Source organism: Grampus griseus (genome assembly GCF_964374135.1).
Source record: "Grampus griseus genome assembly, chromosome: 3".
Taxonomy (NCBI): domain Eukaryota; kingdom Metazoa; phylum Chordata; class Mammalia; order Artiodactyla; family Delphinidae; genus Grampus; species Grampus griseus.
In genome coordinates, this window is record NC_139019.1 from 114762527 (window position 1) to 114788840 (window position 26314).

A 26314-nucleotide genomic window follows, 5' to 3' on the forward strand; every position below is an offset into this window, starting at 1 on the left:
CTTTTGTAATATAATCACCTATGTATTCTTACACTTTTTTACTTATATGGTTTCTATGCACACAAAAGTTATATTAAAATAAAGATATTGTTCACATTTTAAATTTGAATTCTAAATTTAGCATAATCATTGAAGTAAATTATAAAAGGGGCAGAAAAATTGAAAATCAAGTATCATTCGGGCCCCTGGGAACTTTGCACAGGAATGGCAGTGCAGACCAGCAACTGGTGCACAGCTAACCCAAGAAAGCTTGGCAAGAAATTAATTCAAAGGACATTAGATATTCTAAACCTTCCTTAATATAAAATGAAGTGTCACCAATAAAGATGTTAAAAAAACCAAAAAACAAAAACAGGTTAATTAACTAAATGATTAAAAGGTTAATAAAAAAGTTATTCATAAAAAAATAAAATAAAATGAAGTGTCATACATTAGGAGATGAATGGGTAACAAACTTGTTTTGGAACAAAAATAAAGGAAGGCTGGGCCCTGAGCTCAGAATAACCCATAGCATCTACTGTACAAATTCATTACAGCAGGTATTATAGTCATGGCATATTACCTCCTACTGAATGCACAAGCACAGGCCTGAAACTCTCCCAAGAGCATAGCAAGAATGATTACTTTTACCTTGTCTAATAGATGAAGGCTAGAAAAAAAACATTCTTGTGGAGATGGGGGGGCATGTGGGGGGGAGACAATTATGGCAAAATATTTATTAAAACAGACCGACTCTAAGAGTTTATTTTTATCTGTACAATCACAGAAGTTATCACACCCAAATGTCCATGAAACTCTGTAACCCTGCCTCCTTGCTGTGCTTTAGTAGGTGTATAGCTAACTCTATAGACATCTTTTCCCCTTAGTAGGGGCCATCAGCAGTTCCACACTCAGTGAGAGTCCTTTTGCCCCTTCTTTTGTTCAACTCTAGTAAGTTACTTCCAATTTGAAAGCTTCTAGGAGACGCCTCAAAACCAAAACGCCAGGGCTTCCCTGGTGGCGCAGTGGTTGAGAGTCCGCCTGCTGATGCAGGGGACACGGGTTCGTGCCCCGGTCCGGGAAGATCCCGCATGCCGCAGAGTGGCTGGGCCCGTAAGCCATGGCCACTGAGCCTGCGCGTCTGGAGCCTGTGCTCCACAACAGGAGAGGCCACAGCAGTGAGAGGCCTGCATCCCGCAAAAAAAAAAACAAAAAAAACGGCAGAATGTCTTCCCAGTAAGAACAAAAGTATACCTTCACCCCATTTAAACCTAATCTCTGATATCAGAATAGTCATGCTCAGCAAATCAAAGAATGATGAGTCATGTCTATCCAGTGCCCTGACCTTCCTAGGGTATCCAGTGCCCTACTATCAGCAGAGGGTAGAGTTGCAAGCTTTTCTCCCTTCTTTCTTCCTTGCCTCTCTAAAGAAATCTCCCACTCCCAGCAGCATTTAAACTTTGTCCCTGTAGCCTTGCCTGTGCTAAAGTGCTGTTAAAGGGATGTTTTGGGGGGGCAAAAAGGTCTGGGGAAAAAGGCCAAGATCTATAGCCACTCTGAACAGAAGGGAGATAGAAGTGCTTCAAACTGGCAAAGACAGACTCTGTTCCTGCCAGGATTCTTCTGTCAGTCTACTGTGCAGGTGATTCTATAAACTCCCCAAGGAGCTGTTTCCATGTGTACAAACAAAAAGAACTAAGGTCCTTGGAAGAATAGATGTGGCTGTTCTTTACATGGAGGTAAGGCTTAATATGGGTCTGGCAATGTGCTGGCTTGAAAGTAGCCAACTATGGTGTGACTGAAGACAGGTTGAGTGGAGAAACTCTGCGTGTGGGAGTGTTGTTAGCAGACAGTGAAGCAGGGAGGAAAAAGGGAGCAGGCATCTCGGTGGAGGGAGTCTCGCCTTGGTTCCGAAGCTGTAGGATTTGCCGGAGCAAGGCCTTACCTTCTTCCCGGGTCTGAAACAAAGTCAGGCAAATGTGTCAAAATATGTCCAAGGCTTTTCTCAAAAACAGTTTCTAAAATACTGACATACAAAAAAAAAAAAAAAAAAAAGAAACAAAGAATAAAATACTGACATACAAAGTTCCACAGAACAAGGTAGCCTTTCCAGTCACCCTGTTTTATTTTTTTTTTAATCTTTATTGGAGTATAATTGCTTCACAATACTGTGTTAGTTTCTATTGCACACCAAAGTGAGTCAGCCATATGCATACATATGTCCCCATATCCCCTCCCTCTTGAGCCACGGCAATCAGAGAAGAAAAAGAAATAAAAGGAATACAAATTGGAAGAGAAAAAGTAAAACTGTCACTGTTTGCAGATGACGTGATACTATACATAGAAAATCCTAAAGATGCCCCCAGAAAACTACTAGAACTAATCAATTAATTTGGTAAGGTTGCAGGATACAAAATTAATGCACAGAAATCTCTGGCATTCCAATACACCAACAATGAAAAATCAGAGAAATTAAGGAAACAACCCCATTTGCCATCGCACAAAAAGAATAAAATACCTAGGAATAAACCTGCCTAAGGAGGTGAAAGACTTGTACTCAGAAAACTATTAAACACTGATGAAAGAAATCAAAGATGACTTAAACAGATGGAGAAATAGACCATGTTCTTGGATTGGAAGAATCAATATTGTGAAAATGACTATACTACCCAAAGCAATCTACAGATTGAATGCAAACCACTCACCCTCTTAACCACCTTCCACTTTCCACCCCCAGATCATAGTAAAGTCATGTGCTAGAACCTAAAATCCAAACCTTTTACTAAAGAACCGATACTCACATCATTGAATGCACAGCACTTTTGGGCACAAGCTGAAGCTTCATCCCACAGCTTGCACTTAAAATAATACTGGGCCAGATAGCGGAAAGCAGTGCTCTCCTCCAAGTGTTCCACTATTTCCTAGATAAGGAAATCAGGAATGACTGAGGTGACAAGAATAATATCAGCGACCCAATTCTCATGCTCATGACACATACCCCACACGAATAGATATCTTGGATATATTTGATGTAACATTGGGCTGCCTGTTCTGACTCAGTCAACTGTTCATGAAGCCTACAAAAGAAATTGGTCTTTAAGTATAAATCATATCTCAAAGCAAGCTAGTGATAAAAAGTAAAAGCACACAGTTAAGATAAAAAAATGATAATACATAGACAAGTACAAATTTTGACATAAATGACACAGTGGGACCCAGAATAGTATTAGTGCCCAGAGGTGGTGGTTACTTCATCAAAGCTTAGAATCATTACTCTGCTACTGGTGATGGAGGAAAAGTTAGTAAACACTTAAGCTGGATAATATACCATTGCAAAAATTCCCTGGTAATACCCTGAGTGAGATTAAAAAAGATACCAAGCAATTCACATGTTTTGTAAGAATCCAGAAAAGAACTGGCAGGAATGAAATTGCATTTAAGAACCTCTTTCCTTATCATTTCTGAGTTATTCCTTATTTTCCTGGGCCTTATCAGGAGGAGATTAGTACCTAAAGTAGTTTTCCTAGACTGCTCTGACATAAAAATTTCATTTCTTTCAATTCATTCTTGAATTTTCCAAATAGGAAAACAATTCCTCTTCAAAGAGAAGTAGCATTCTTTTGAGTCGAGATGGCTAAATTTCCAGATCAGTAATCATACACTGTGCTACATCCCCTCATTCATGTAGATGATGGATGGGAAGCTCTAGAATGTGCAGGACCCACCTCACCAGAGAAGCCAACAGAAATATCACTAGCGTGTCACTCTTTCACTCACTTTGCCAGTTTCACCAGAGCCATCTTTTCCACATCTCCCACGGCGTAAGCTCTCCAATAGCACTGTCAAAAAAATAAATAAACCGGTCACTTCAACCACTGCCCCATGTGCCATGACTAATCACATAGAGACTCAGGTCCTGCAAGCCTCCCAGAAGTTCAGACTTGGAGAATACAAAGCATTTTTACTAGATCTGATAGGTCCAGGCTACATACTAACATTCCCACTAATGATGTCAGCCCAACTTTGCTTTATACACCCTATGTGCCTATAAATATTCAGACTTCCCTATGTAGATAGATCTACATGAAGGAAAATTAAGCACAGATAGCTCAACCCCTCATCCAAACAGCGGATTTCCACACAAACTCTTCAGGACCCAATTTCAGATACCTTTTTGGCTTCCACTAGTTGATTGAGTTTCTCATAACATTCTCCTAAAGCGACCAGCATACGAGAATCATTGGGCCTGAGAGGGAAAAGAAATAGGAAATCCAAGCAAAAACTGAAGTCCTCCCTTGAGGAACCACCACCACTATTTCAAAGCTATGAAGGGAATGGGCTTTAATCCAATACTTCATGTAATTATATTATTTTGTGTTCACAATTATACAATTAACACGTTAGTAGAATACACTACATAAAAATGACCAAACAACATATGGCATGTTTAAACTCAGGTCTCTAAGAGTCAAAACCATTCACTGTGATTCTTCAATAGCTATCAAAAGAGAAAGAAGAGTGTCAGCCCTTCCCACAACGAACACATCATCAAGTGGCCCGACTTACCGAAGCTGGTGGGCCCGTCTATAATAATAAAGGCAATAAAATGGCATCTTAAGGATTTCATAGGTCTGCCCAAGGCCATACCAGGCTCTGTAGTCCCGCTTATTGACCTCAATAGCATGCCTAAGAAATGGAAGAGAGACTGGTAAGAGAGCAGAATCAAAGTTAGCGACTTGCAGGCTCAATAGAGACTCCTAAAATCACAACAATCTGCTCCATCTCCCCCTCCAACTAAATGCTCACCTATAAGCCTGAATAGCAGCAGATGTGTTCTTCATTTCCATGTACTCATGTCCCATCAGCGTCCAGGCACCAAGATACCGAGGATTCAATTTCAGTGCTCTCTGGAAATACAAGGCTGCTTTCTCATGCTGAGAACGCAAACTATAATAATTGCCTAATTGAAAGACAAACAAACAAAATATATAAATAACTAGAAAGGCAAAAATAAGTCACTAAAATAGGCAGCATTCCACAGAGTAGGCATGAACCATAACCCATTCCCCCAAAGTCCTTGCAGAAAAGCCAAATTCTACATATGGGCAACATCATCATTCCCTTGGAAAATATATTTTATCTATTACACATTCTGTTGTTTTTAAAAAAAAAGTTTCCTAACACCACAAAGATTTTCTTCATTTTATTTCCTCTCAATATAGCACTTATACATATATTTCCTTAATAAAGGGTAGGAAATTCCTAGAGTATGCTTTAGATTGGTGGTTTTCCAACTATCTTCCTAGGTTTCTAAGGAGGTACCTAAAGGATTAAAAAGGTAGCACTCTGAACTCCCCTCTTCCACAAGAATCAAGGAAGTTCTATTATCATTGGTCTTAAAAAGAATATATGAAAGATTTTAAGATTCTATAAAAACTTTTATTTGAAGAAAGGGAATAAAGGCCATCTTTCTTATACTAACTAGTAAATGGATAAACGAAATGTAGTATATATCCAGACAACGAAATACTTCTCAGCAGTAAAAAGAGAAGAACTACTGACATATGTTGCAACATGGACAAACCTCGAAAAAGAGCTCAGTGAAAAAAGCTAGACAATAAGACTAAATATTCCAAGATTCCACTTATATGAAATTTCCAGAAAATGCAAAACTATACAGATAGAAGGCAGATCTGCTGGGGATTGGGAGTAGGGTTGACTGCAAATAGACCCAAGGGAACTTTTTGGGATGATGGAGTGTTCTAAACTGGATTATGATTATGGTTACACAACTGTATAAATTAGCAAAAACTCAGTGAACTGTAAGCTTAAGATAAGTAAATTTTATGTTATGTAAATTATCCCTCAATAAAGCTATTTTTAATATATACCAATAAAATGGACAACCTAGAAGAAATGGACATATTCCTAGAAATGTATAAGCTCCCAAGATTAAATCAGGAATAAGTAGAAAGTATGAACAGACCAATTACCAGTAATGAAAATGAATCAGTAATAAAACAACTCCCAACAAAAAAAGTCCAGAACCAGATGGCTTCACAGGTGAATTTTACCAAACATTTAGATAAGAGCTAACACTTATCTTTTCCAAATTATTCCAAAAAACTGCAGAGCAAGAAATGTTTCCAAACTCATCCTACAAAGCCAGCATCACCCTGATACCAAAACCAAAGATACCACAAAAAAAGAAAATTACAGGCCAATATCACTAATGAACATAGATGAAAAAATCCTCAATAAAGTATTAGCAAACTGAATCCAACAATACATTAAAAGGATCATACATCATGATCAAGTGGGATTTATCCCAGGGATGCAAGGATGGTTCAATATCTGCAAATCAATCAATGTGATACACCACACTAACAAAACGAAGAATAAAAATTATATGATCATCTTGATACAGAAAAAGCTTTTGACAAAATTCAACATGCATTTATGATAAAAACTCTCCACAAAGTAGGTATAGAGGGAACATCAACATAATAAAGGCCATATATGATAAGCCCACAACTAACATCATACTCAAAGGTGAAAAGCTAAAAATTTTTCCTCTAAGATCAGGAAAAAAATCAAGGATGCCCACTTTTGTGACTTTTTTCAATGTAGTACTCAAAGTCTTAGCCACAGCAATCGGATAAGAAAAAGAAATAAAAGGAATCCAAATTAGAAAGGAAGAAGTAAAACTGCCACTGTTTACAGATGACATGATTCTATACATAGAAAATCCTAAAGATGTCACCAAAAAATTACTAGAGCTCATCAATGAATTCAGTAAAGGTGCACACTACAAAATTAATACAGAAATCTGTTGCATTTCTATACACTAATGACAAACTACCAGAAAGAGAAATTAATGAAACAATCCCATTTACAATCACACTCAAAAAAATAAAATACCTAGGAGTAAATCTAATTAAGGAGTTAAAAGACTTGTACTCAGAAAACTATAATACACTGATGAAAGAAAATGAAGACACAAACAGAAAGATACACTTTGTTTATGGATTTGAACCATTAATATTATTAAAATGACCATACTACCCAAGACAACCTACAGATTCAATGCAATCCCTAACAAAATACCAATGGTGGGACTTCCCTGGTGGTCCAGTGGTTAAGACTCTGTGCTCCCAATGCAGGGGGCCCAGATTTAATCCCTGGTCAGGGAACGAGATCCCGCATGCCACAACTAAAGATCCCACATGCCACAACTAAAGATCCCGCATGCTGCAACAAAGACGCCACACGCGGCAATGAATATTCTGTGTGCTGCAACTAAGACCCAGTGCAGCCAAATAAATAAATAAATATTTTTAAAAAAATACCAATGGGATTTTTCACAGAACCAGAACAAATAATCCCAAAATTTGTACGGGAACACAAAAGACCCTGAACAGACAAAACAATCTTGAGAAAGAAGAACAAAACAGGAAGCATCACATTCCCTGACTTCAGACTATACTACTAAGCTACAGTGATCAAAACAGTATGGTACTGGTCCAGAAACTCACGCACTTATGGTTAATTAATCATGACAAAGGAGGCAAGAATATACAATGGGGAAAAGACCGCCTCCAATAAGTGATGCTGGGAAAACTGGACAGCTACATGTAACAGAATGAAATTAGAACATTTTCTCATACCATATAAAAAAATAAACTCAAAATGGATTAAAGATCTAAATGTAAGAACAGAAACCATTAAAACTCCTAGGAGAAAACAGAGGCAAAACACTCTTTGACAGGAATCATAGCAATATTTTTTTGGATCCATCACCTAAGGCAAAGAAACAAAAGCAAAAATAAACAAATGTGATCTAATTAGACTGAAAAGCTTTTGCACAGCAAACAAAACAATCAACAAAACGAAAAGACAGGGACTTCCCTGGTGGCACAGTGGTTAAGAATCCACCTGCCAATGCAGGAGACATGGGTTTGATCCTACATGCCGTGGAGCAACTAAACCCATGCACCACAACAACTGAGCCCGTGCTCTAGAGCCCACAAGCCCAAGTACTGAAGCCTGCGCGCCTAGAGCCCGTGCTCCACAACAAGAGAAGCCACCACAATGAGAAGCCTGTGAACCGCAACGAAGAGTAGCCCCTGCTTGTCACAACTAGAGAAAGCCTATGCACAGCAACAAAAACCCAATGCAGCCAAAAATAAATTAATTAATTAAAACAAAACAAAACAAAACAAAAAGACAGCTTACTGAATGGGAGAAAATATTTGCAAATGATATCCAAAATATATAAACAGTTCATACAACTTAATATCAAAAAAACAAACAACCCAGTCAAGAAATGGTCAGAAGACTTGATAGACATTTTTCCAAAGAAGACGTACAGATGGCCAATAGGCACATGAAAAGATGCTCAATATCATTAATCATCAGAAAAGCAAATCATGGGGCTTCCCTGGTGGCGCAGTGGTTAAGAATCTGCCTGCCAATGCAGGGGACACGAGTTTGAGCCCTGGTCCAGGAAGATCCCACATGCCGCAGAGCAGCTAAGCCCGTGTGCCACAACTATTGACCCTGCGCTCTAGAGTCCATGAGCCACAACTACTGAGACCATGCGCCACAACTACTGAAGCCCGCGTGCCTAGAACCCGTGTTCCGCAACAAGAGAAGCCACCGCAATAAGAAGCCCACACACCACAACAAAGAGTAGCCCCCAACTAAAAGAAAGCCTAACTAAAAGAAAGCCCATGTGCAGCAACTCCTAGAAGAAAACCGCAACTAAAAGAAAGCCCACGTGCAGTAACAAGGACCCTACACAGCCAAAAATAAATAAATAATTTTTTTTTTTTTAAAAAAGAAAAGCAAATCAAAACCACAATGAGATATCACCTCACAACTGTCAGAATGGCTATCATCAAAAAGACCACAAATAACAAATGTTAGTGAGGATGTGGAGAGAAGGGAACATTTGTACACTGTTGGTAGGAATGTTAATTGGTGCAGCCACTAGGGAGAACAGTATGGAGGTTCCTCAAAAACCTGAAAACAGAACTACGATATGATCTAACAATTCCACTTCTGGGCATATATTCAAGGAAAACAAAAACACAAATTTGAAAAGATACATGCACCCCAATGTTCACAGCAATATTATTTACAATAGCCAAGATATGGAAGCAACCTAAGTGTCCATCAACAGAGGAATGGATAAAGAAGATGTGGTATACATACATAATGGACTACTACTCAGCCATTAAAAAGAATGAAATTTTGCCATTTGCAACAACATGGATGGATCTGGAAGGTATTATGCTTAGTGAAATGTCAATTTGAGAAAGACAAACTATCTATTATCACTTATACATGGAATCTAAAAAATAAAACAAATGAATGAATATAACAGAACAGAAACAGACTCACAGATATAGAGAACAAACTAGTGGTTACCTATGGGGAGAGGGAAGTGGGGAGGGCAAGATAGGCATAGGGGATTAAGAGGTACAAACTACTACGTGTAAAATAAATAAGCTACAAGGAAATATTGTACAGCACAGGGAATATGGCCAATATTTTATAGAACTTTAAACGGAGTATAATCTATAAAAAACTTGAATCACTATGTTGTACACCTGAAACTAATACTGTAAATCAACTATACCTCAATTTTTTAAAAAAAAAAGAGGGCTTCCCTGGTGGCGCAGTCGTTAAGAATCCGCACTGCAACAGAGTAGCCCCCGCTCGCCACAACTAGAGAAAACCCGCGTGCAGCAGCAAAGACCCAATGCAGCCAAAAATTAAATAAATGAATAAATTCATTTAAAAAAATAAATAAATAAAAATAATAAATAATAAAAGAAGAAAAAACAATTTGAGATATACCAAGACTCTGAGGGATTTTTCATGAGATATTGTTGAGTGAGAAAAGTAAAATACAGAGAAATGTGTGTAATATGATCCTATTTTTGTAAGCAAACAGCCCATTAAACCCTGCATATGTGTATGTGTATGTTTCATGTGGTATGGGACATGCTAACACAAGTATGTTAAAGGAGGAAAGGTGCAGTGAGGGAAAAAAAACTTGCACTTTAAAAAAATTTCCATTATGTATAAATTGCATGTGCATAAACTAGATAAAAAGATGGATTTAAATGTATATATACTAATTTACAGAGATAATGATATACTGTCAAACGGAAAAAGCAAATTGCAGAGAAATTATACAATTCCACTTTGGTAAAAAACAAGTAATAAGATTTCTATATATGTGTTTGTCTTTGCTTTTAATTTGTCTAGATTCAGCTGTCAGTTTGATTCAGGAGAAATTATTTATAACAATTGTCTGTATCACCTAAGATCATTCAAGTTCACATTCACCTGGGAAAAAAGATGGAGGGCTTTATGTCCTATAAAAGGATACCTTTGCTTCTGCCACTGACTCAGACCCAGAGACAGAGGAATAAGCAAACTCTAGGCAGATTGTCCAAAGGTTAACTTCTGTAATAGAATAGGAGAAGTGAAGTAGTGGTAGCAAGGGTATAAGCTTTAGCTGCTAAAGGAGTCAGGATGAAAAGGAGGTGTTAAGGAAGTCAGAACAGGCAAGTTCTGGGCAAAGATTAAGTAGATGAGATTTTCTGACCAGTTGGAACAGCTAAAATGTACTGAATGATTACAATGTGCTGGGCAACTTACATTGTTAAAAGTGCTTTTTATATGTTAATTTACTTACTCCTCACAACGAATACATGGGAGAATGTTCTACTGTTATTATCCCTTTATGGATGAGGAAAGTATAGCACACAGAAGTTAAATCCAATGTCACACAGCTAGTTAGTAACAAAACCAAGATTTAAACTTGGGCAGTTTTGTTCCAGAGTCCAAATCTTAACCATGCTATACTGTAATATATACATATATAAATACATATACGTATTTGTTTGTGTGTATGTGTGTATGTGTGTGTGTGTGTGTGTGTGTAAAGCTGCCTCTCAGAGACTGGGACTCCAGAAAAGATGCAGAGGAAGCATTCAATTCACATCAAGACATAACTGCAGAAGCAAGGACTAAACAAGTAGGAGATTCTTGCCATCACTCTATTCTTAAGTTGTTTCATTCTCTTTCAGGTCTTCAGTTTCTTCTCGTCTCTCTCCACCCTTCTTTCTCCTTTGTGAAAGCTGAAATATATTTTTTGTCATATCTAATGTTCCTTTTTCTTGATTTTTAAGATAGGTGGGCTGAATTCAACAAACATTTATTGACCATGAGTCAGGAACTTCGCTAGGCATTACAGATACACTGAAGAACAAACAGTTCATTAAGAAGTTTACCAATCAAACGATTATTTAAAAAACCAGATGGGAATTCCCTGGCAGTCCAGTGGTTAGGACTCCGCACTCTCAGTGCCAAGGGCCAGTGTTCAAACCCTGGTCTGGGAAATAAGATCCTGCAAGCCACGAGGCATGGCCAAAAAATAAATAAATACATAAAATAAAAAAAAACAGAAACTCCTAAAGCATTACTCTTCATATGTACGTATCCTTTGATTTTGTTTTGTTTGGTTTATTTTTTGCGGTACGCGGGCCTCTCACTGCTGTGGCCTCTCCTGTTGCGGTGCACAGGCTCCGGATGCGCAGGCTCAGCGGTCATGGCTCACGGGCCCAGCCACCCCACGGCATGTGGGATCTTCCCGGACCGGGGCACGAACCCGTGTCCCCTGCATTGCCAGGCGGACTCTCAACCACTGAACCACCAGGGAAGCCCATATCCTTTGATTTTAACTGGCTTTAAGTTAGTAAGCTAAAAAAGGAACAGTTCATTATCTCCCCTACCTCTATTTCCTTTCTTCAGGTGAAGGACACTGTTATCAATCTGGTTACCCATTCACCAATTCCTGTAAGTTCTACTTCCTAAATATCTTCTAAATCTAATCGCCTCTCTTCATTCCTCCTGCCAATACCTCAGCTTGGGCTCTCATCATCTCTAGACTGGATTATTGCAAAAGCCTCCTTGTTGGTCTTGCCCTTTTTCTAATCCTCCCAGCACACTGTCTCCTGTTATCATTTGAAAATGAAAATCTAAAAACATTTATCATTCTCTGGTTTAAAATCCTTCAGAAGACTTCTCCTGCCTTAAGAATAAAATCCAAACTTTTAGTAAGGCACAAAAGGCTCTTCAAGATCTGGCCCCGTTCATACATTCCCTCCTCCCACACCATGCTTCAGGACACTAAACTATTTCAGGATCACTGTCTGTTTCACACTTCAATGCCTCTGCACTGCAATACCCTTCCCAAGTCAATCCATCTCCTCCTTTAGTGAACTCTTTCTCTCCTGCCCATCCTTCAGGTATCACCTTCTCAAGAAGCCTTCCCTCATCAGACTGGATTAGCTACTTTTCCTATATACTCTCTTAGCATCCTATGTTTACTTCAATCATAACCCTCAACCCACATAGTTGTTTCTTACTGGTCTTCCTCAGTAGGTAATGAGGTAGATACTGCAACACAAACCACCATATCTGGCACTCAGAAGATGTTCAAAAGATGTTTTCTGAATAAACTGGAGTTCCATCCTCACTTTAACAGACTTTATACTTCATTCTCAATGCTCTGATATTGAAAAGATTATTTGTTCCTCTTACCTATGTTCCCATAGGATTTTTCTTTTTTTAATATTTATTTCCCATACTACACTACAACTTCCTAAAGGGCTGGAAATATTTATTGAATGACTGAATTGAAATTCTATCAGTTTACTAACAACATCCTAACATACAAATGTATGTTCTCAATGCAGTGTCACCAAAGACCCAGGAACAGGGTCTTTCATCTCCAGGAAACTTAGGCTTTCAATCACAACCAAGTTTACTTTTATCCAAGAGTGGCCATTCATCTATTTATGTCAATTGATTATCAGGTCACAGTAGTGTGGCCAAGTACATAGGGCCATGGTTCTCAACCAAGGATGATTCTGACCCCAAGAGGTTATTTGGCTTTATCTGCACAACTGGGGGAAGGAGGTTATTGACATCTAGTGGGTAGAGCTGGGTATACTTCTAACACCCTGCAATGTATAGGACAGACCCCCACAAAAGAAATTATCAGCCAAAAATGTCAATAGAGCCAAGAGTGAGACACCCTGATACAGAAAAAGATACACTCTCATCTCTTTTCATAGGATTGGAAATTCTTACAAACATTTTAGTAATATTAGTAAGTTTAAAATACACAGGCTTTTTTTTTTTTTAAATACACAGGACCTCCCTGGTGGTCCAGTGGTAAAGAATCTGCCTTCCAATGCAGGGGACACGGGTTCGATCCCTGGTCAGGGAACTAAGATCCCACATGACATGGGGCAACTAAGCCGTGCGCCACAACTACTGAGCCTGCATGCTGCAAACTAGAGTCCACGCACTCTGGAGCCCGCACGCCACAACTACAGAGCCCATGCACTCTGGAGCCCACGCACCACAGCTAGAGAGAAGCCCGCGTGCCACAGCAAAGAGCCCACGCCGCAACAGAAGATCCTGCATGCCTCAACAAAGACCCCGCGTGTCGCAGCAAAGAGCCCACACCGCAACAGAAGATCCTGCATGCCTCAACAAGGACCCTGCATGCCGCAACTAAGACCCAACACGGCTAAAAAATAAATAAATAGGGGCTTCCTTGGTGGCGCAGTGGTTGAGAGTCCGCCTGCCAATGCAGGGGACACGGGTTCGTGCCCCAGTCCGGGAGGATCCCACATGCCGCAGAGCGGCTGGGCCCGTGGGCCATGGCCGCTGAGCCTATGCATCCGGAGCCTGTGCTCCACAACAGGAGAGGCCACAACAGTGAGAGGCCCGTATACCGCAAAAAATAATAATAAACAAATAAAATAATAATTTTAAAATACAGGGACTTCCCTGGTGGTGCAGTGGTTAAGAATCCGCCTGCCAATGCAGGGGACACGGGTTCGAGCCCTGGTCCAGGAAGATCCCACATCCGCCAAGCAACTAAGCCTGTGCGCCACAACTACTGAAGCCCACGTGCCTAGAGCCCGTGCTCTGCAACAAGAGAAGCCACCACAATGGGAAGCCCACGCACCACAACGAAGAATAGCCCCCGCTCACCACAACTAGAGAAAGCCCGCGTGCAGCAACAAAGACCCAACGCAGCCAAAAATAAAATAGATAAAATAAATTTACTAAAATAAAAAACCCACATATATATATAAAAAATACACACGTTTTTGATCCAGCCTTTCAAGGAACTAATTATACAGAAATAGTTGCATAAACATGTAAAAATAAATATATACATACAAAGATGTTTCCTGAAGCAATTTTTATGTTAACAAACACTAGCCACAACTTATACAACAGAAAACGATTAAGTAAAAATAATGGCACATCTATATAATAAAATACTAAATAGCCATCAAAAATAATACAATACAACTCTACATGTACTAGCATGGAAAGATGGAAAAGATATATTGTTAGGTTAAAAAAAAGGACATTACAAAGCAGTGTGTATAATGATACAGTTTTTGCAAGCAAACCATACACACACACATACACCATTTATAGTACTCACACAGAAAAATATTCTGGAGTCATATCCACCAATCTTGGGGGTGGGATTACAGTGATCCTTCACATTCTATTGTATATAATTTTGTTACCTTTTTTTTTTTTATAAATTTATTTTATTTATTTATTTTTGGCTGCGTTGGGTCTTCGTTGCTGTGCACGGCATTTCTCTAGTTGTGGTGAGCGGGGGCTACTCTTTGTTGTGGTGCGTGGGCTCCTCATTACGGTGGCTTCTCTGTTGTGGAGCACGGGCTCTAGGCACGTGGGCTCAGTAGTTGTGGCACATGGGCTCTAGAGCACAGGCTCAGTAGTTGTGGAGCAAGGGCCCAGTTGCTCCACGGCATGTGGGATATTCCTGGACCAGGGCTCGAACCCGTGTCCCCTGCATTGGCAGGCGGATTCTTAACCACTGCGCCACCAAGGAAGTCCCAATTTTGTTACCTTTGACACTTATTTTTTTTGGCTGTGCTGTGAGGCATGCAGGAATGCAGGATCCCAGTTCCCCGACCAGGCATCAAACCCATGTCCCCTGCAGTGGGTGCACGGAGTCCTAACCACTGGACCGCCAGGGAATTCCCTTTTTTTCTTTTGACACTTTTATATTATTGTTATTTTTACATTTGGATTACTCACAATAAAGATAAAAAAAGAAAAAAGATGGTGACTCTTACCAATTACACAGCATGTTTCTACACGATATTTATCAATCTCACAGAGGTTGTGAGCCAGATAACTCAACTCAGATTTCATGCTCTGAAAGAAAAGAAAGACGATCTAAGCATGAAAAAGGAACCCCTACATAATTGTTCTTGTAGCTAATGCTACTAGGTGACAATCCAACCCAGGAGATCAAAGCACAAAAGAGCTTAAGTCCAAGCAAAGGAAGGAGCTCACCCTGACATAAAGAAGGTTGGAGAATGTGTCCATATTTTCAATCCTGTAAGGGTCTTGTTTCCTTAGCTCATTAAAAATAGAGAGGGCTTTGTCGATATCTGCAGAAAGAAGACAGAGAGTTCAGAAAACAACACAGCACTACCTTCAGGGTTTGATGGTATTTCGTTGTCCTTATTCACTCACCTCTGATATTATGATAGGCAACTGCAATTTGGGAAACAATATATGAGCTCTTAGAGAAGCCCACATCAATGAGATTCTGATACTTTTGCAGGGCCTCCTCTATCAACTGCAACTCTGTGTATATATGAGCCAGAAAAAACTCTTTCATCCAGGTGTCTGGCAAAGACAGGAACTTCAGCTGGCAGCAGGAGAGAGAGGAACACACTTAATATACTTTGACCTCTCTCCCAAATGAACATCAAGGAACTATATTGTCTAAAAGAATTTATCACCAAAATTTTATTAGAGTACCTAATAATGAACACAGGGCAGTTCAATTAAGTGAACAGGACTTACAAGCACAATAGGGAGGAATAGGGAGGAATGGTCTAGCTGGGGACAGCTTCAAAGAAACGACAGGATTTGAGGCGAGCCTTGGAGGATGGGTAGAAACTGAATAGAAAAAGGGAGAGGAAGAGAAAAAAGACAACATTCTAGGTAAGGACAATAAAAATAGAGGAAAAACAGTCATAATGAGTGTGGGTAAATAGAATGAGGCAACTAGCTCAGTTTGAGGGGAGGCTATGTGTTGGGAAGAAGTGGAAAAATAAGACTGAACTGATAGGGTGGGTCCTATGCTGCAACAGGAAATGGGATGCAACAGGAAACCACTGCAATTTTTGACAGGAGAATGACATGATGACATGGGTGCTTTAAGAATAAGTTTGGAAACAGTATGTCAGATGGCTTGGAAGTGGGAAAGTTAGATAGAAAGTATTTATTACTTTTAAGTAATCCAAATTTGAGATGATAACCAAGACAGCAAAGGAAACCAAGAGAAAGAGATGCAGACAAGAAGGTAACCATGGCAATGTCTGGCGACTGACTAGATAAAGGGAAATAAGAGAAAGGGAAGAGACAAAATATGACTCTGAGGAGTCAAGACTGGGTGCATCCTGAGAAACAGAGATACAACTGAGAGTCCATCAAGTTGGGAGGAAGAAAGAGAATTTGGTAGGCAAGATGAGAAATTTGGTTTTGCATATTCTGAGTTCAGAGATAAAACAAACTTTTAATGAAAGTCTAGTAGGCAGTTAGAGATAGGTAAATACAAGTAAACCAAGATTGAGATTTCAGACACAAATGTAGTAGCATGTATCACTATTGGGGAAAATCAACCAGCCCTTGGTCCTTTAGAGCCAACAAAAGGAAGTGTGTTGTTGCTTCTATTAACTATTGAATAACAGCAAAATAAACTTTGTAGACAATGTTCTCTAACAATGACTAATAAAACAATGCAGTTTATAAAGCAATTTCATATACATTATTTCATTTAGAGATTTCAACAAATCTCTAAATCTCAACAGAGACCTATGAGAGCTCAGAAGAAACATTAAAAATGTTTTTAACTCAATTCTTGATATCAGAGAAATCGTTCCTATAGCATCTTTGGAATTAGTAGAGAAACTATAATAACATTTAGTCTATAAAACAAGTTACAGTAAAACTTGAATGTGAAACATGAATATGAAAAGATACTCTAAGTCAACTGAATGCAAATGCAACAGCAACTACCAAACAAGATCTAGACATCAGTCTTTCAAATAAAGACCTAAATCCCAACAGTGAAAGAGACTAGAGAAGGAGCAAAGAGGTAGCTATAATGAAAGGTTTAGCAAAACTTTCTCCCCCTACCCCATTATTAAAGAATTACATAAGACTTGAAGCAGAAGATTTTTTACATAGCTCATCTCAATTTACCATCTCCTTGTCTGTAATCAAGTTACAGAGCTCTAGCCAGGCTCCCCAATGCAAAGGCAAAACATGAGTAGCCTCCACAAACACATCAATGGCCTCTTTCACCAAGTCCAGCTTTCGAAGCACCACACCATACCTAGGAAAGAAGGGAACGATCACAGAAGTTAACAACATCTCCCCTCTACTCAGAAGAATATCTCACATAAGTTCCAAATTACTATAACACTTACAGATAAAGGCCAAATCCATCAAGCTCCCGAGCCTGGTGTTTTTTGCTGAGCTCCACTCTCAATTCTCTGAGAGCCTCATTTTTCACTTGACCTTTCTCCAGTGGGCCTAGGAAAGAAACAGAGTTTCTGATCTAAGGGTAGACTGCTGTTTTTCATTTCATAGACCTAGATATTCCCTTTGGCATCAACCAAAGTTACACCTGGAACTTCCAGCAAACACTCACAAGTGGCCAATGACATCTTTTTTTTTTTTTTTTTTTGCGGTACGTGGGCCTCTCACTGTTGTGGCCTCTCCCGTTGCGGAGCACAAGTTCCAGATGCGCAGGCTCAGCGGCCATGGCTAACGGGCCCAGCTGCTCCGCGGCACGTGGGATCATCCCGGACCAGGGCACGAACCCATGTCCCCTGCACTGGCAGGTGGACTCCCAACCACTGCGCCACCAGGGAAGCCCCCTCCAATGACATCTTACACAGTCCATTTACTTTATTATAGAAACTGCAACTGATAAGTGGTCTGCAGTCATATTTTGTTAGGCCCACACAGGTTTTTAAAAATCTGAATTAATTATCAATGCTGAAAACTCAGAAGCCTCAACTAAAAATCTAAATTTCCAGGTTCAGGTTGCAGGGAACAGGTTAGGGCCAGCGGAAGAAAGCCCCTGACAACACCAAGCCCCTGACAACACATTTCCATAGGGCAACCCTCAGAGGGAGTTGGGTGACAACCAGCCAGTTGTGCTCTCCAATTTGCAAACTCCTCCTCAGTGGACTCCTCTTCAGTCCACTTCCCATGTTTATATTAACTGCCTGGCTCCTGTAGGCATTATAGAGTTTGTTTTAGTCCAAAAGGTAAGAGAAAGAAATTCATACCTAGGCTGTCAACTGTTTCATCATCCTTCTTCTTTTCTCCAGACTGTAAGAGAAAATCAATAAATAGGTCTTTTTTCCGCTTATTCTGAAACCTGTAAAAGCCTGATTCAACCAAAAAGTCCAACCAAAATGACATCTACTATTGGTCACTAATTTTAAACAACTATTCGGGGGCTCCCACTAGCCAAATCTGGAATAATCTGAGTACCAAAATGATAAAGTGAAATAATGAATTATAAACAATTAAAAATACAGGAATTCTTGAGTCCATACTGATACTAGATAAATGCATAAATAAGTGGAGAAGGGGAAGACAGACTCTTGCTTAGAATTTACTACTCAAGAGAGTGCTGGAGTAGAAAATCATCATTTTGCAACATTTTAATAAAGAATACTTCAGGCAAAAATTAACAATGAATTTCTTGACTAATGGTTATTTAGGTTTTTAATTTTTTTGTCTATTACAAAAAACCCTTCAATGAACAGCCCTGTACATATATATATCCTTGTGCACACACTGAAGTATTTCTATTGGACAAGCTAAGTTTCTTAAGGAAGAATTGTTTGGGCATAGTATTTCAAATTGACATAATCTGCCCAGAGCAGCGGTCCACACATGTTGGGGCGTGGGTTTCATCTCCCCATACCAAGAAGTGGGTGGTGGGCTGAGGCCCCAGTGGTTCTGGGTGCCAAATCTCACCCACAGGCACGCCAACCAAACCAACGCCAAACTACTTTTACTCCTGAAACAGAGTGTCTACTGCCCCATACCTTTGTCAATAATGAATATTACCAATATTTTTATATTTTCTTTCGTACTGTCATTTTTTTTACTTTACTTATGATGTCTTCTTTATTATTGCTAAGTATTTATAAAGTACATTCACCAAGTAGACTTTTGCTAAACTATTTGAAGATTAAACTTGCTACTGGGATTCTAAATATGGATGCTTCACTGACAGTAGAATGACATCTTAAAATGGCCCTCACCAGATATCTAGAATACATGTACAGGAAATAGGCTTTCTTGCTATTGCAGCCATGCAGGAAATGTGCTGCCCGATCATACTCTTTAACGTCAAAGTAGGCCTTGGCCAGGGTGTAAGCATCCATATCCTGAGCATCCTCCTAAAAAAGAGACAAGTTAATGTAAGTGGTTAGGAACAGGATAACGAAAGTTCAAATCCAAGAATATTCATTAATTTCAAGATGTAAGAAAGGATAATTATTTTCCTCCTCCCAAAAACCTAATACTTATTTATTAGTTTATGAAGTAAGGTCACAGAACATTTTTTCAAAATAAAAGCTTGGGGACAATATTAAAATTTAAAAAACTAAACCAATGCACTCAGAAACTTTTATTGTTTCTGCAAATGTTGTGGGAAATTGCATATGCTTTAGTGTTAGGGACTTGGATTTAAATTCTGACTGCTTGATTTCCTGGTTTCAAGACATTAGTAGGGAACTTACTTAGCTTCTCTGAGTATTCACTTCTTCATCTGTAAAATGGAGCCAGTAATACGGATTTGATATGAGGAAAAAGTGAGAAAGTCATGAAAAATGTCTAGCATTAATATGTGACATGCCTTTCCTTCGGCAGACTTTTAAATTTCCACATAAATGCAACATGCTGTGGAATTACTTACACTTTTTGTATTTCAACAAAGTTTTGACATGTTAGTATTGTAAAAACCAAAAAAACACAGTTATAATTCTCTATGTAAAAAAAAAAATGAAATGATGCACATTTGAGGTAAAAACATACAATCCCCGCAAATTCTAAGGATAAGTTGATTAAAACTTTAGTAATTTCATTCTCCTCATCCTTCATGTCCAAATATTACCAGCACAAAACTGGAACCAAAATTATGTTCAATATTTTCTTCATTGGATGAAAATGTCCTAAATATGGCCATTCAGCTTAGGATTGTGGTGGCCCTTTTCACGTACACTCACCATTTACTTATTTCTTCTCCTGCCTCTCTCACCTGCATTGTATCTTTTGGATTAAGGAACATTCATTGTTTTTAAGTGTGTGTGTGTGTGTGTGTGTGTGTGTGTGGTTGGTGGGGGTGGTAATCAAGAAATGGCATCTTCAGGAAAAATAAAATGGATTATGATAAAGATCTTTCAGATGACACAGACTATGTAAACATATATACTATAGATCATACATAAAATGTATTCCTATCTCATTTAATTGTCTCAATATCCCCACAAAGTAATACTATTATCCACAGATGGGGAAAACTGTGGCTCAGGAGGTTAATTAAGTTGCCAAAAGTCACTAGTATGGCTGAGATTTGAACCCAGAGCTGTCTGGATCCAAAATCAGTTTCGTGCTGTTGTATTGGGCTGGCCAAAAAGTCCATTCGGTTTTTTCCATTAGATGGCTCTAGTAGTGCTTAGTTGTCTTTAACTTCATTTGAAACAATTCTGTTAGAGTGTATTGTGACAGCTGTCACATCAGGGTTTTTTTTTTTTAATATTTATTTATTATTTATTTTTGGCTGTGTTGGGTCTTCGTTTCTTTTTTTTTTTTTTTTTCGGTACGCGGGCCTCTCACTGTTGTGGCCTCTCGCGTTGTGGAGCACAGGTTCCGGACGCGCAGGCTCAGCGGCCATGGCTCACGGGACCAGCCGCTCCGCGGCATGTGGGATCTTCCCAGACCAGGGTACAAACCCGTGTCCCCTACATCCGCAGGCAAACTCTCAACCACTGTGCCACCAGGGAAGCCCGGGTCTTCGTTTCTGTGCGAGGGCTTTCTCTAGGTGCGGCAAGCAGGGGCCACTCTTCATCGCGGTGCGCGGGCCTCTCACTAACGCGGCCACTCTTGTTGCGGAACACAGGCTCCAGACCCGCAGGCTCAGTAGTTGTGGCTCACAGGCCTAGTTGCTCCGCGGCATGTGGGATCCTCCCAGACCAGGGCTCGAACCCGTGTCTCCTGCATTGGCAGGCAGACTCTCAACCACTGCGCCACCAGGGAAGCCCTCAGGGTTAATTTTTTTAAAAACTTATCAAAACTGGTGAACTTCTGTGTAGCCATTTTAATATTGAAGATAGAAGGAAAAAAGCAACATTTTCCGCATATTATGCTTTATTATTTCAAGAAAGGTAAAAATGCAACTGAAACGCAAAAAAAGATTTGTGCAGTGTATGGAGATGGTGCTGTGACTGATCGAACGTGTCAAAAGTGGTCTGCAAAGTTTCGTGCAGGAGATTTCTCACTGGATGAGGCTGCATGGTTGGGTAGACCAGTTGAAGCTGATAGCAATCAAATTGAGATGTTAATTGAGAACAAGCAACGTTATACCATGCAGGAGATAGCTGATATACTCAAAATATCCAAATCAAGAGTTGAAAATCATTTGCACCAGCCTGGTTATATGAATTGCTTTGATGTTTGGGTTACACGTAAGTTAAGCGGAAAAAAACCTTCTTGACTGTTTTTCCGCATGTGTTTTTCTCTCTTAAATGCAATGAAAACGTTCCATTTTTAAAACAATTGTGACGGGCAATGAAAAGTGTATAGATACTGTACAATAATGTGGAACAGAAGAGATCGTGAAGCAAGCGAAATGAACCACCATCAACCACACCAAAGGCCGGTTTTCATCCAAAGAAGGTGATGTTGTGTATATGGTGCAATTGGAAAGGCGTCCTCTATTATGAGCTCCTTCCGGAAAACCAAACAATTAATTCCAACGAGTACTGCTCCCAATTAGACCAACTGAAACAGCACTTGATGAAAAGCCTCCAGAATTAGTCAACAGAATACGCATAATCTCCCATCAGGATAACGCACGACTGCATGTTTCTTTGATGAACAGGCAAAAACTGTTACAGCTTGGCTGGGAAGTTCTGATCCAACTGCTGTATTCACCAGACATTGCACCTTTGGATTTCCATTTATTTAGGTCTTTACAAAATTCTCTTAATGGAAAAAATTTCAATTCCCTGGAAGACTGTAAAAAGCACCTGGAACAGTTCTTTGCTCAAAAAGATAAAAAGTTTTGGGGGCTTCCCTGGTGGCGCAATGGTTGAGAGTCCACCTGCCGATGCAGGAGACACGGGTTCGTGCCCCGGTCCGGGAAGATCCCACATGCCGCGGAGCGACTGGGCCCGTGGGCCATGGCCGCTAAGCCTGCGCGTCCGGAGCCTGTGCTCCGCAACGGGAGAGGCCACAGCAGTGAGAGGCCCGCGTACCGCAAAAAAAAAAAAGATAAAAAAAAAAGATAAAAACTTTTGGTAAGATGGAATTATGAAGTTGCCTGAAAAATGTGAGGAGGTAGTGGAACAGTGAATACGTTGTTCAATAAACTTCTTGGTGAAAATGCGTGATTTGTATTTTTATTTTAAAACCGAAGGAACTTTTTGGCCAATCCAATAAAAACCTTTGACGCTTCTCCCCGTTATGAATACTATCTAGTTTGAGCTAGAAAACCTAAAAGGCTGAAATCTTAAGCAAGGATTGTTTACTAATCTCTCCAGCTTAAGTAAGAGCACCACTAAGTCTTTCAAAACTCAGCAAAAACATACAGATAAAATCGCTTAAAACACCCAGCTCTTTGAATGCTTGAATTTCCCCTACAAACATCCCTGCTAAGCAGTATGCTCCCTTCCGGTGACAGAGCACTCAGTATCTCTTCTGATGATGGGGAGCACTCACTGTGAAGACGTGCTTACCTCTGTAATAGGCGGCGGCGGCTGCAGCTCGGACAGAGGCAACGCCGGGAGGGAGAAGGCCAACTCCGCAGACCTGGAACACCCACACAAACTGAATCAGCTAAAGACTCCCAGGGCCGAGGATCCAAGCCCGGTCCCCTCGGACTCCGACATCTTACCATTTGCTACTGTGCAGTAGGCCCCGCTCCCGGGTAAGGCCCGCGATAAGTAGCAGCTGCTTTTTAATTTCCCGCAAATTTGAGAAATCGCCGCTCGATGACAGGGCGGGGACCACGGCAGCCGACACTGACACCGGGACTACAGAAGAGCTGGCAGCCATTTTCCTGTCTTGACCACCCCAGCCAATCACCAGCGAAAATACTAGCTGCCCCTCCGCACCAAAAAAGTCTGTCTGTTATTGGCACGCTCTTGCTCCAGAGAAACCAATCAGAAATCTTCTTTCTCGTAACGTCAGTAAGAGGTGGGGAGGGAAGAGGAAATTACTTCTCCGATTGGCGAAGAACTAGTGGGGCGCGAAAGTTAGAACAAGAAAGAGGGGGGATAGCCACGACTTCTGGGCGGGGCAGAGAGGAATGAGTGATTGGGAAGGTGGCTTGGGAAACTAGGGTTGGGAATAGGGGCAAGAGAGTGCAGAATGATGTGATTGGACGAAAGATAAGAGTGTAGTTCTTGGGTAGATTCTGCGCCGCTGGATGACATAGTGGTGTATGTGTGTAGCAAGGATGTCTGGTATCCTCTAGATTTTTTCTTAAAGAAGTAAATTGTATGGCCACAGGTGGAGAATTCTTCCTCTTTACCCACCTTTTTCTTACCCCAGGGGAGTGGGGAGGGTAACTAACATTTATTGAGGGCTTACCTTATGACAGGTTCTGTACTTTTACATACATAATCGGGTTTAACCATTAAAACAGCTCTATGATATTGTATCATCCCAGTTTTACAGATGAAGAAAACGAAAGCTCAGAGAGTTTGCATCACTCTTCCAAGGAGAGTGTTTAGATTATAACCCAGCTCTGACTCCAAAACCCAGAGTTCTTAAACACTACATGAACATTTTCAACCTGTTTTGTTTTTAACCCTTTCATAGTAATATATGGTTTTACCAACTCCCTTGGGAATGTTTTGAACCCATTCTTTGGGTGTTATATAGAAGTGATTTTAAGTAAATCATGTTGTTTAGATTAACATGTATTATTAAAGATTGTATTCTAAAGTCAACTTTATTGCAACATACTATACAATGCATGAAGGCAAAATTCTACTTTTTTCTTGTTTCATAACTGTTGCACACTTTGTATTTGTTTTAAATTTATAATTTAAGAAAAAATGATTTGTTAGCAAATACAAAAATTACAGTATATCATACATCTACTCATGTGTATCTATGTATATATATACTGAATATAAACTGAATAAATACTGACACATAGAATGAAATGTAACTGTTTATGGCATTATAGATAGATAATGCTTTTATGACTTGTTTAGAATTCTTATATTTGCCCTTTAAAATGTTATTGTTTATTTTTATAATTGTCTATAATTTAATAGTTTTTGTTTTGTTTTTAAATAACAAGAAAATAGAGATGATTTCAATATGCTTTTGGCAAGCACTTATTTACAAACAACACATTTTTAGTGTAGCCAGTCTTTTGTCCCAATGAATGAAAAGATAAATTGGATATAATTGTCACACAATTTTTAAAAATAAATTTATTTATTTATTTATTTATTTATGGCTATATCGGGCCTTTGTTGCTGTGCACGGGATCTTCTCTAATTGCGTCGAGCAGGGGCTACTCCTCGTTGTAGTGCGCGGGCTTCTCATTGTGGTGGCTTCTCTTGTTGCAGAGCACAGGCTCTAGGTGCATGGGCTTCAGTAGTTGTGGCACGTGGGCTCAGTAGTTGTGGTGCTCAGGCTTAATTGCTCCACGGCATGTGAGATCTTCCCAGACCAGGTATCGAACCCGTGTCCCCTGCCTTGGCAGGCAGATTCTGAACCACTGAGCCACCAGGGAAGCCCACTGTGGGTAAATTTTTAAAGTATATATGACTTAAAATAAAACACTACAACAGTCAAATCCACCAAGGAGGCTTCCAGTGTTCAGCTGAGTAATACAGCTGACCCTTGAACAACATGGGTTAGAACTGTGAAGATCCACTTATATGCAGATTTTTTCAATAAATACGTATACGTGGGCTTCCCTGGTCTGGGAAGATCCCACATGCTGTGGAGCAACTAAGCCCATGCACCACAACTACTGAGCCCATGTGCCACAACTACTGAAGCTCGTGCGCCTAGAGCCCATGCTCCACAACAAGAGAAGCCACCACAATGAGAAGCCTGCGCACCGTAATGAAGAGTAGCCCCTGCTCTCTGCAACTAGAGAAAGCCCGCGCGCAGCAATGAAGACCCAACGCAGCCAAAAAAAAAAAGAAGTTATACTCAGATTTTTGACTGGGGGGCGGGGGCTGGCACTCCGAAATCCCATGTTGTTCAGATGTCAACTGTAAACTGTTTCATGTTCCTCTGATCACCAAGAACCACCTCACATTCATTCTTTCATTCACTCAAGACCCAAACTGTTTCCTTTTATCAGGAGAAAATATTTTAATAATTATCTTATTTGTTAAATGTTTAAAAAATGAAAGCCATAATCACCACCTTTAATGATGTGGACTGCCCCCCCCAACACGTTTGTGAACTCCTGATCTCTACTTCCTTGCCTTTCCAACACCACCAATCTCAGCCCAGTTCAAAGGTGTTTTATTTCCAAGCTGACATCAGTCCTCCTTTTACATTTCTTCTCTCTCCAGGGGTACAACGGTGGTAATAATGAGTTCTTTACTGGGAAGCAGTTGAGTGGAGAGCTGTAGAATGTGGGCCCTAAGCCATATTACCTAGGTTCAAGCCCTAACTCCACCATTACCAGTATTCCCAAGATCTTGAGAATATCATTTATTCTATGTGCTTTAGGTCATTCAATGATAAAATGAGGACCATAACAATAATTCCTGCTATTCAGTTGGGGTAAGAACTGAATGAGATAATCCATGTAATATAGTTAGAGCAATTGTTAACACAATGAGCACTGGATACATGTAAGATATTCTTGAACACTTACTCTCTGCTGGGATCTTTGCATATCAGATCACTAATTTGCAGGACAACCCTGCAAAGCAGT

The 26314-nt window shown here is 39.9% G+C and overlaps 1 protein-coding gene across 1 annotated transcript; it reads right to left on the reverse strand.

The window, feature by feature from the left end:
* Nucleotides 1–767: 767 nt before the first annotated feature.
* On the reverse strand, nucleotides 768–23448 carry CDC23 (cell division cycle 23; the record flags this gene model as incomplete). The annotated part of the gene is made up of 16 exons (XM_082652637.1): nucleotides 768–1937; nucleotides 2781–2900; nucleotides 2978–3056; nucleotides 3757–3818; nucleotides 4150–4225; nucleotides 4546–4665; nucleotides 4786–4939; nucleotides 15201–15282; nucleotides 15424–15521; nucleotides 15607–15784; nucleotides 17347–17479; nucleotides 17574–17679; nucleotides 18444–18486; nucleotides 19434–19571; nucleotides 23130–23202; nucleotides 23288–23448. The coding sequence occupies 16 exons, from the start codon at nucleotides 23446–23448 to the stop codon at nucleotides 1767–1769; spliced, it is 1794 nt and encodes a 597-aa protein (XP_082508763.1). The 3' UTR covers nucleotides 768–1766.
* Between the last annotated feature and the right edge of the window lie 2866 nt (nucleotides 23449–26314).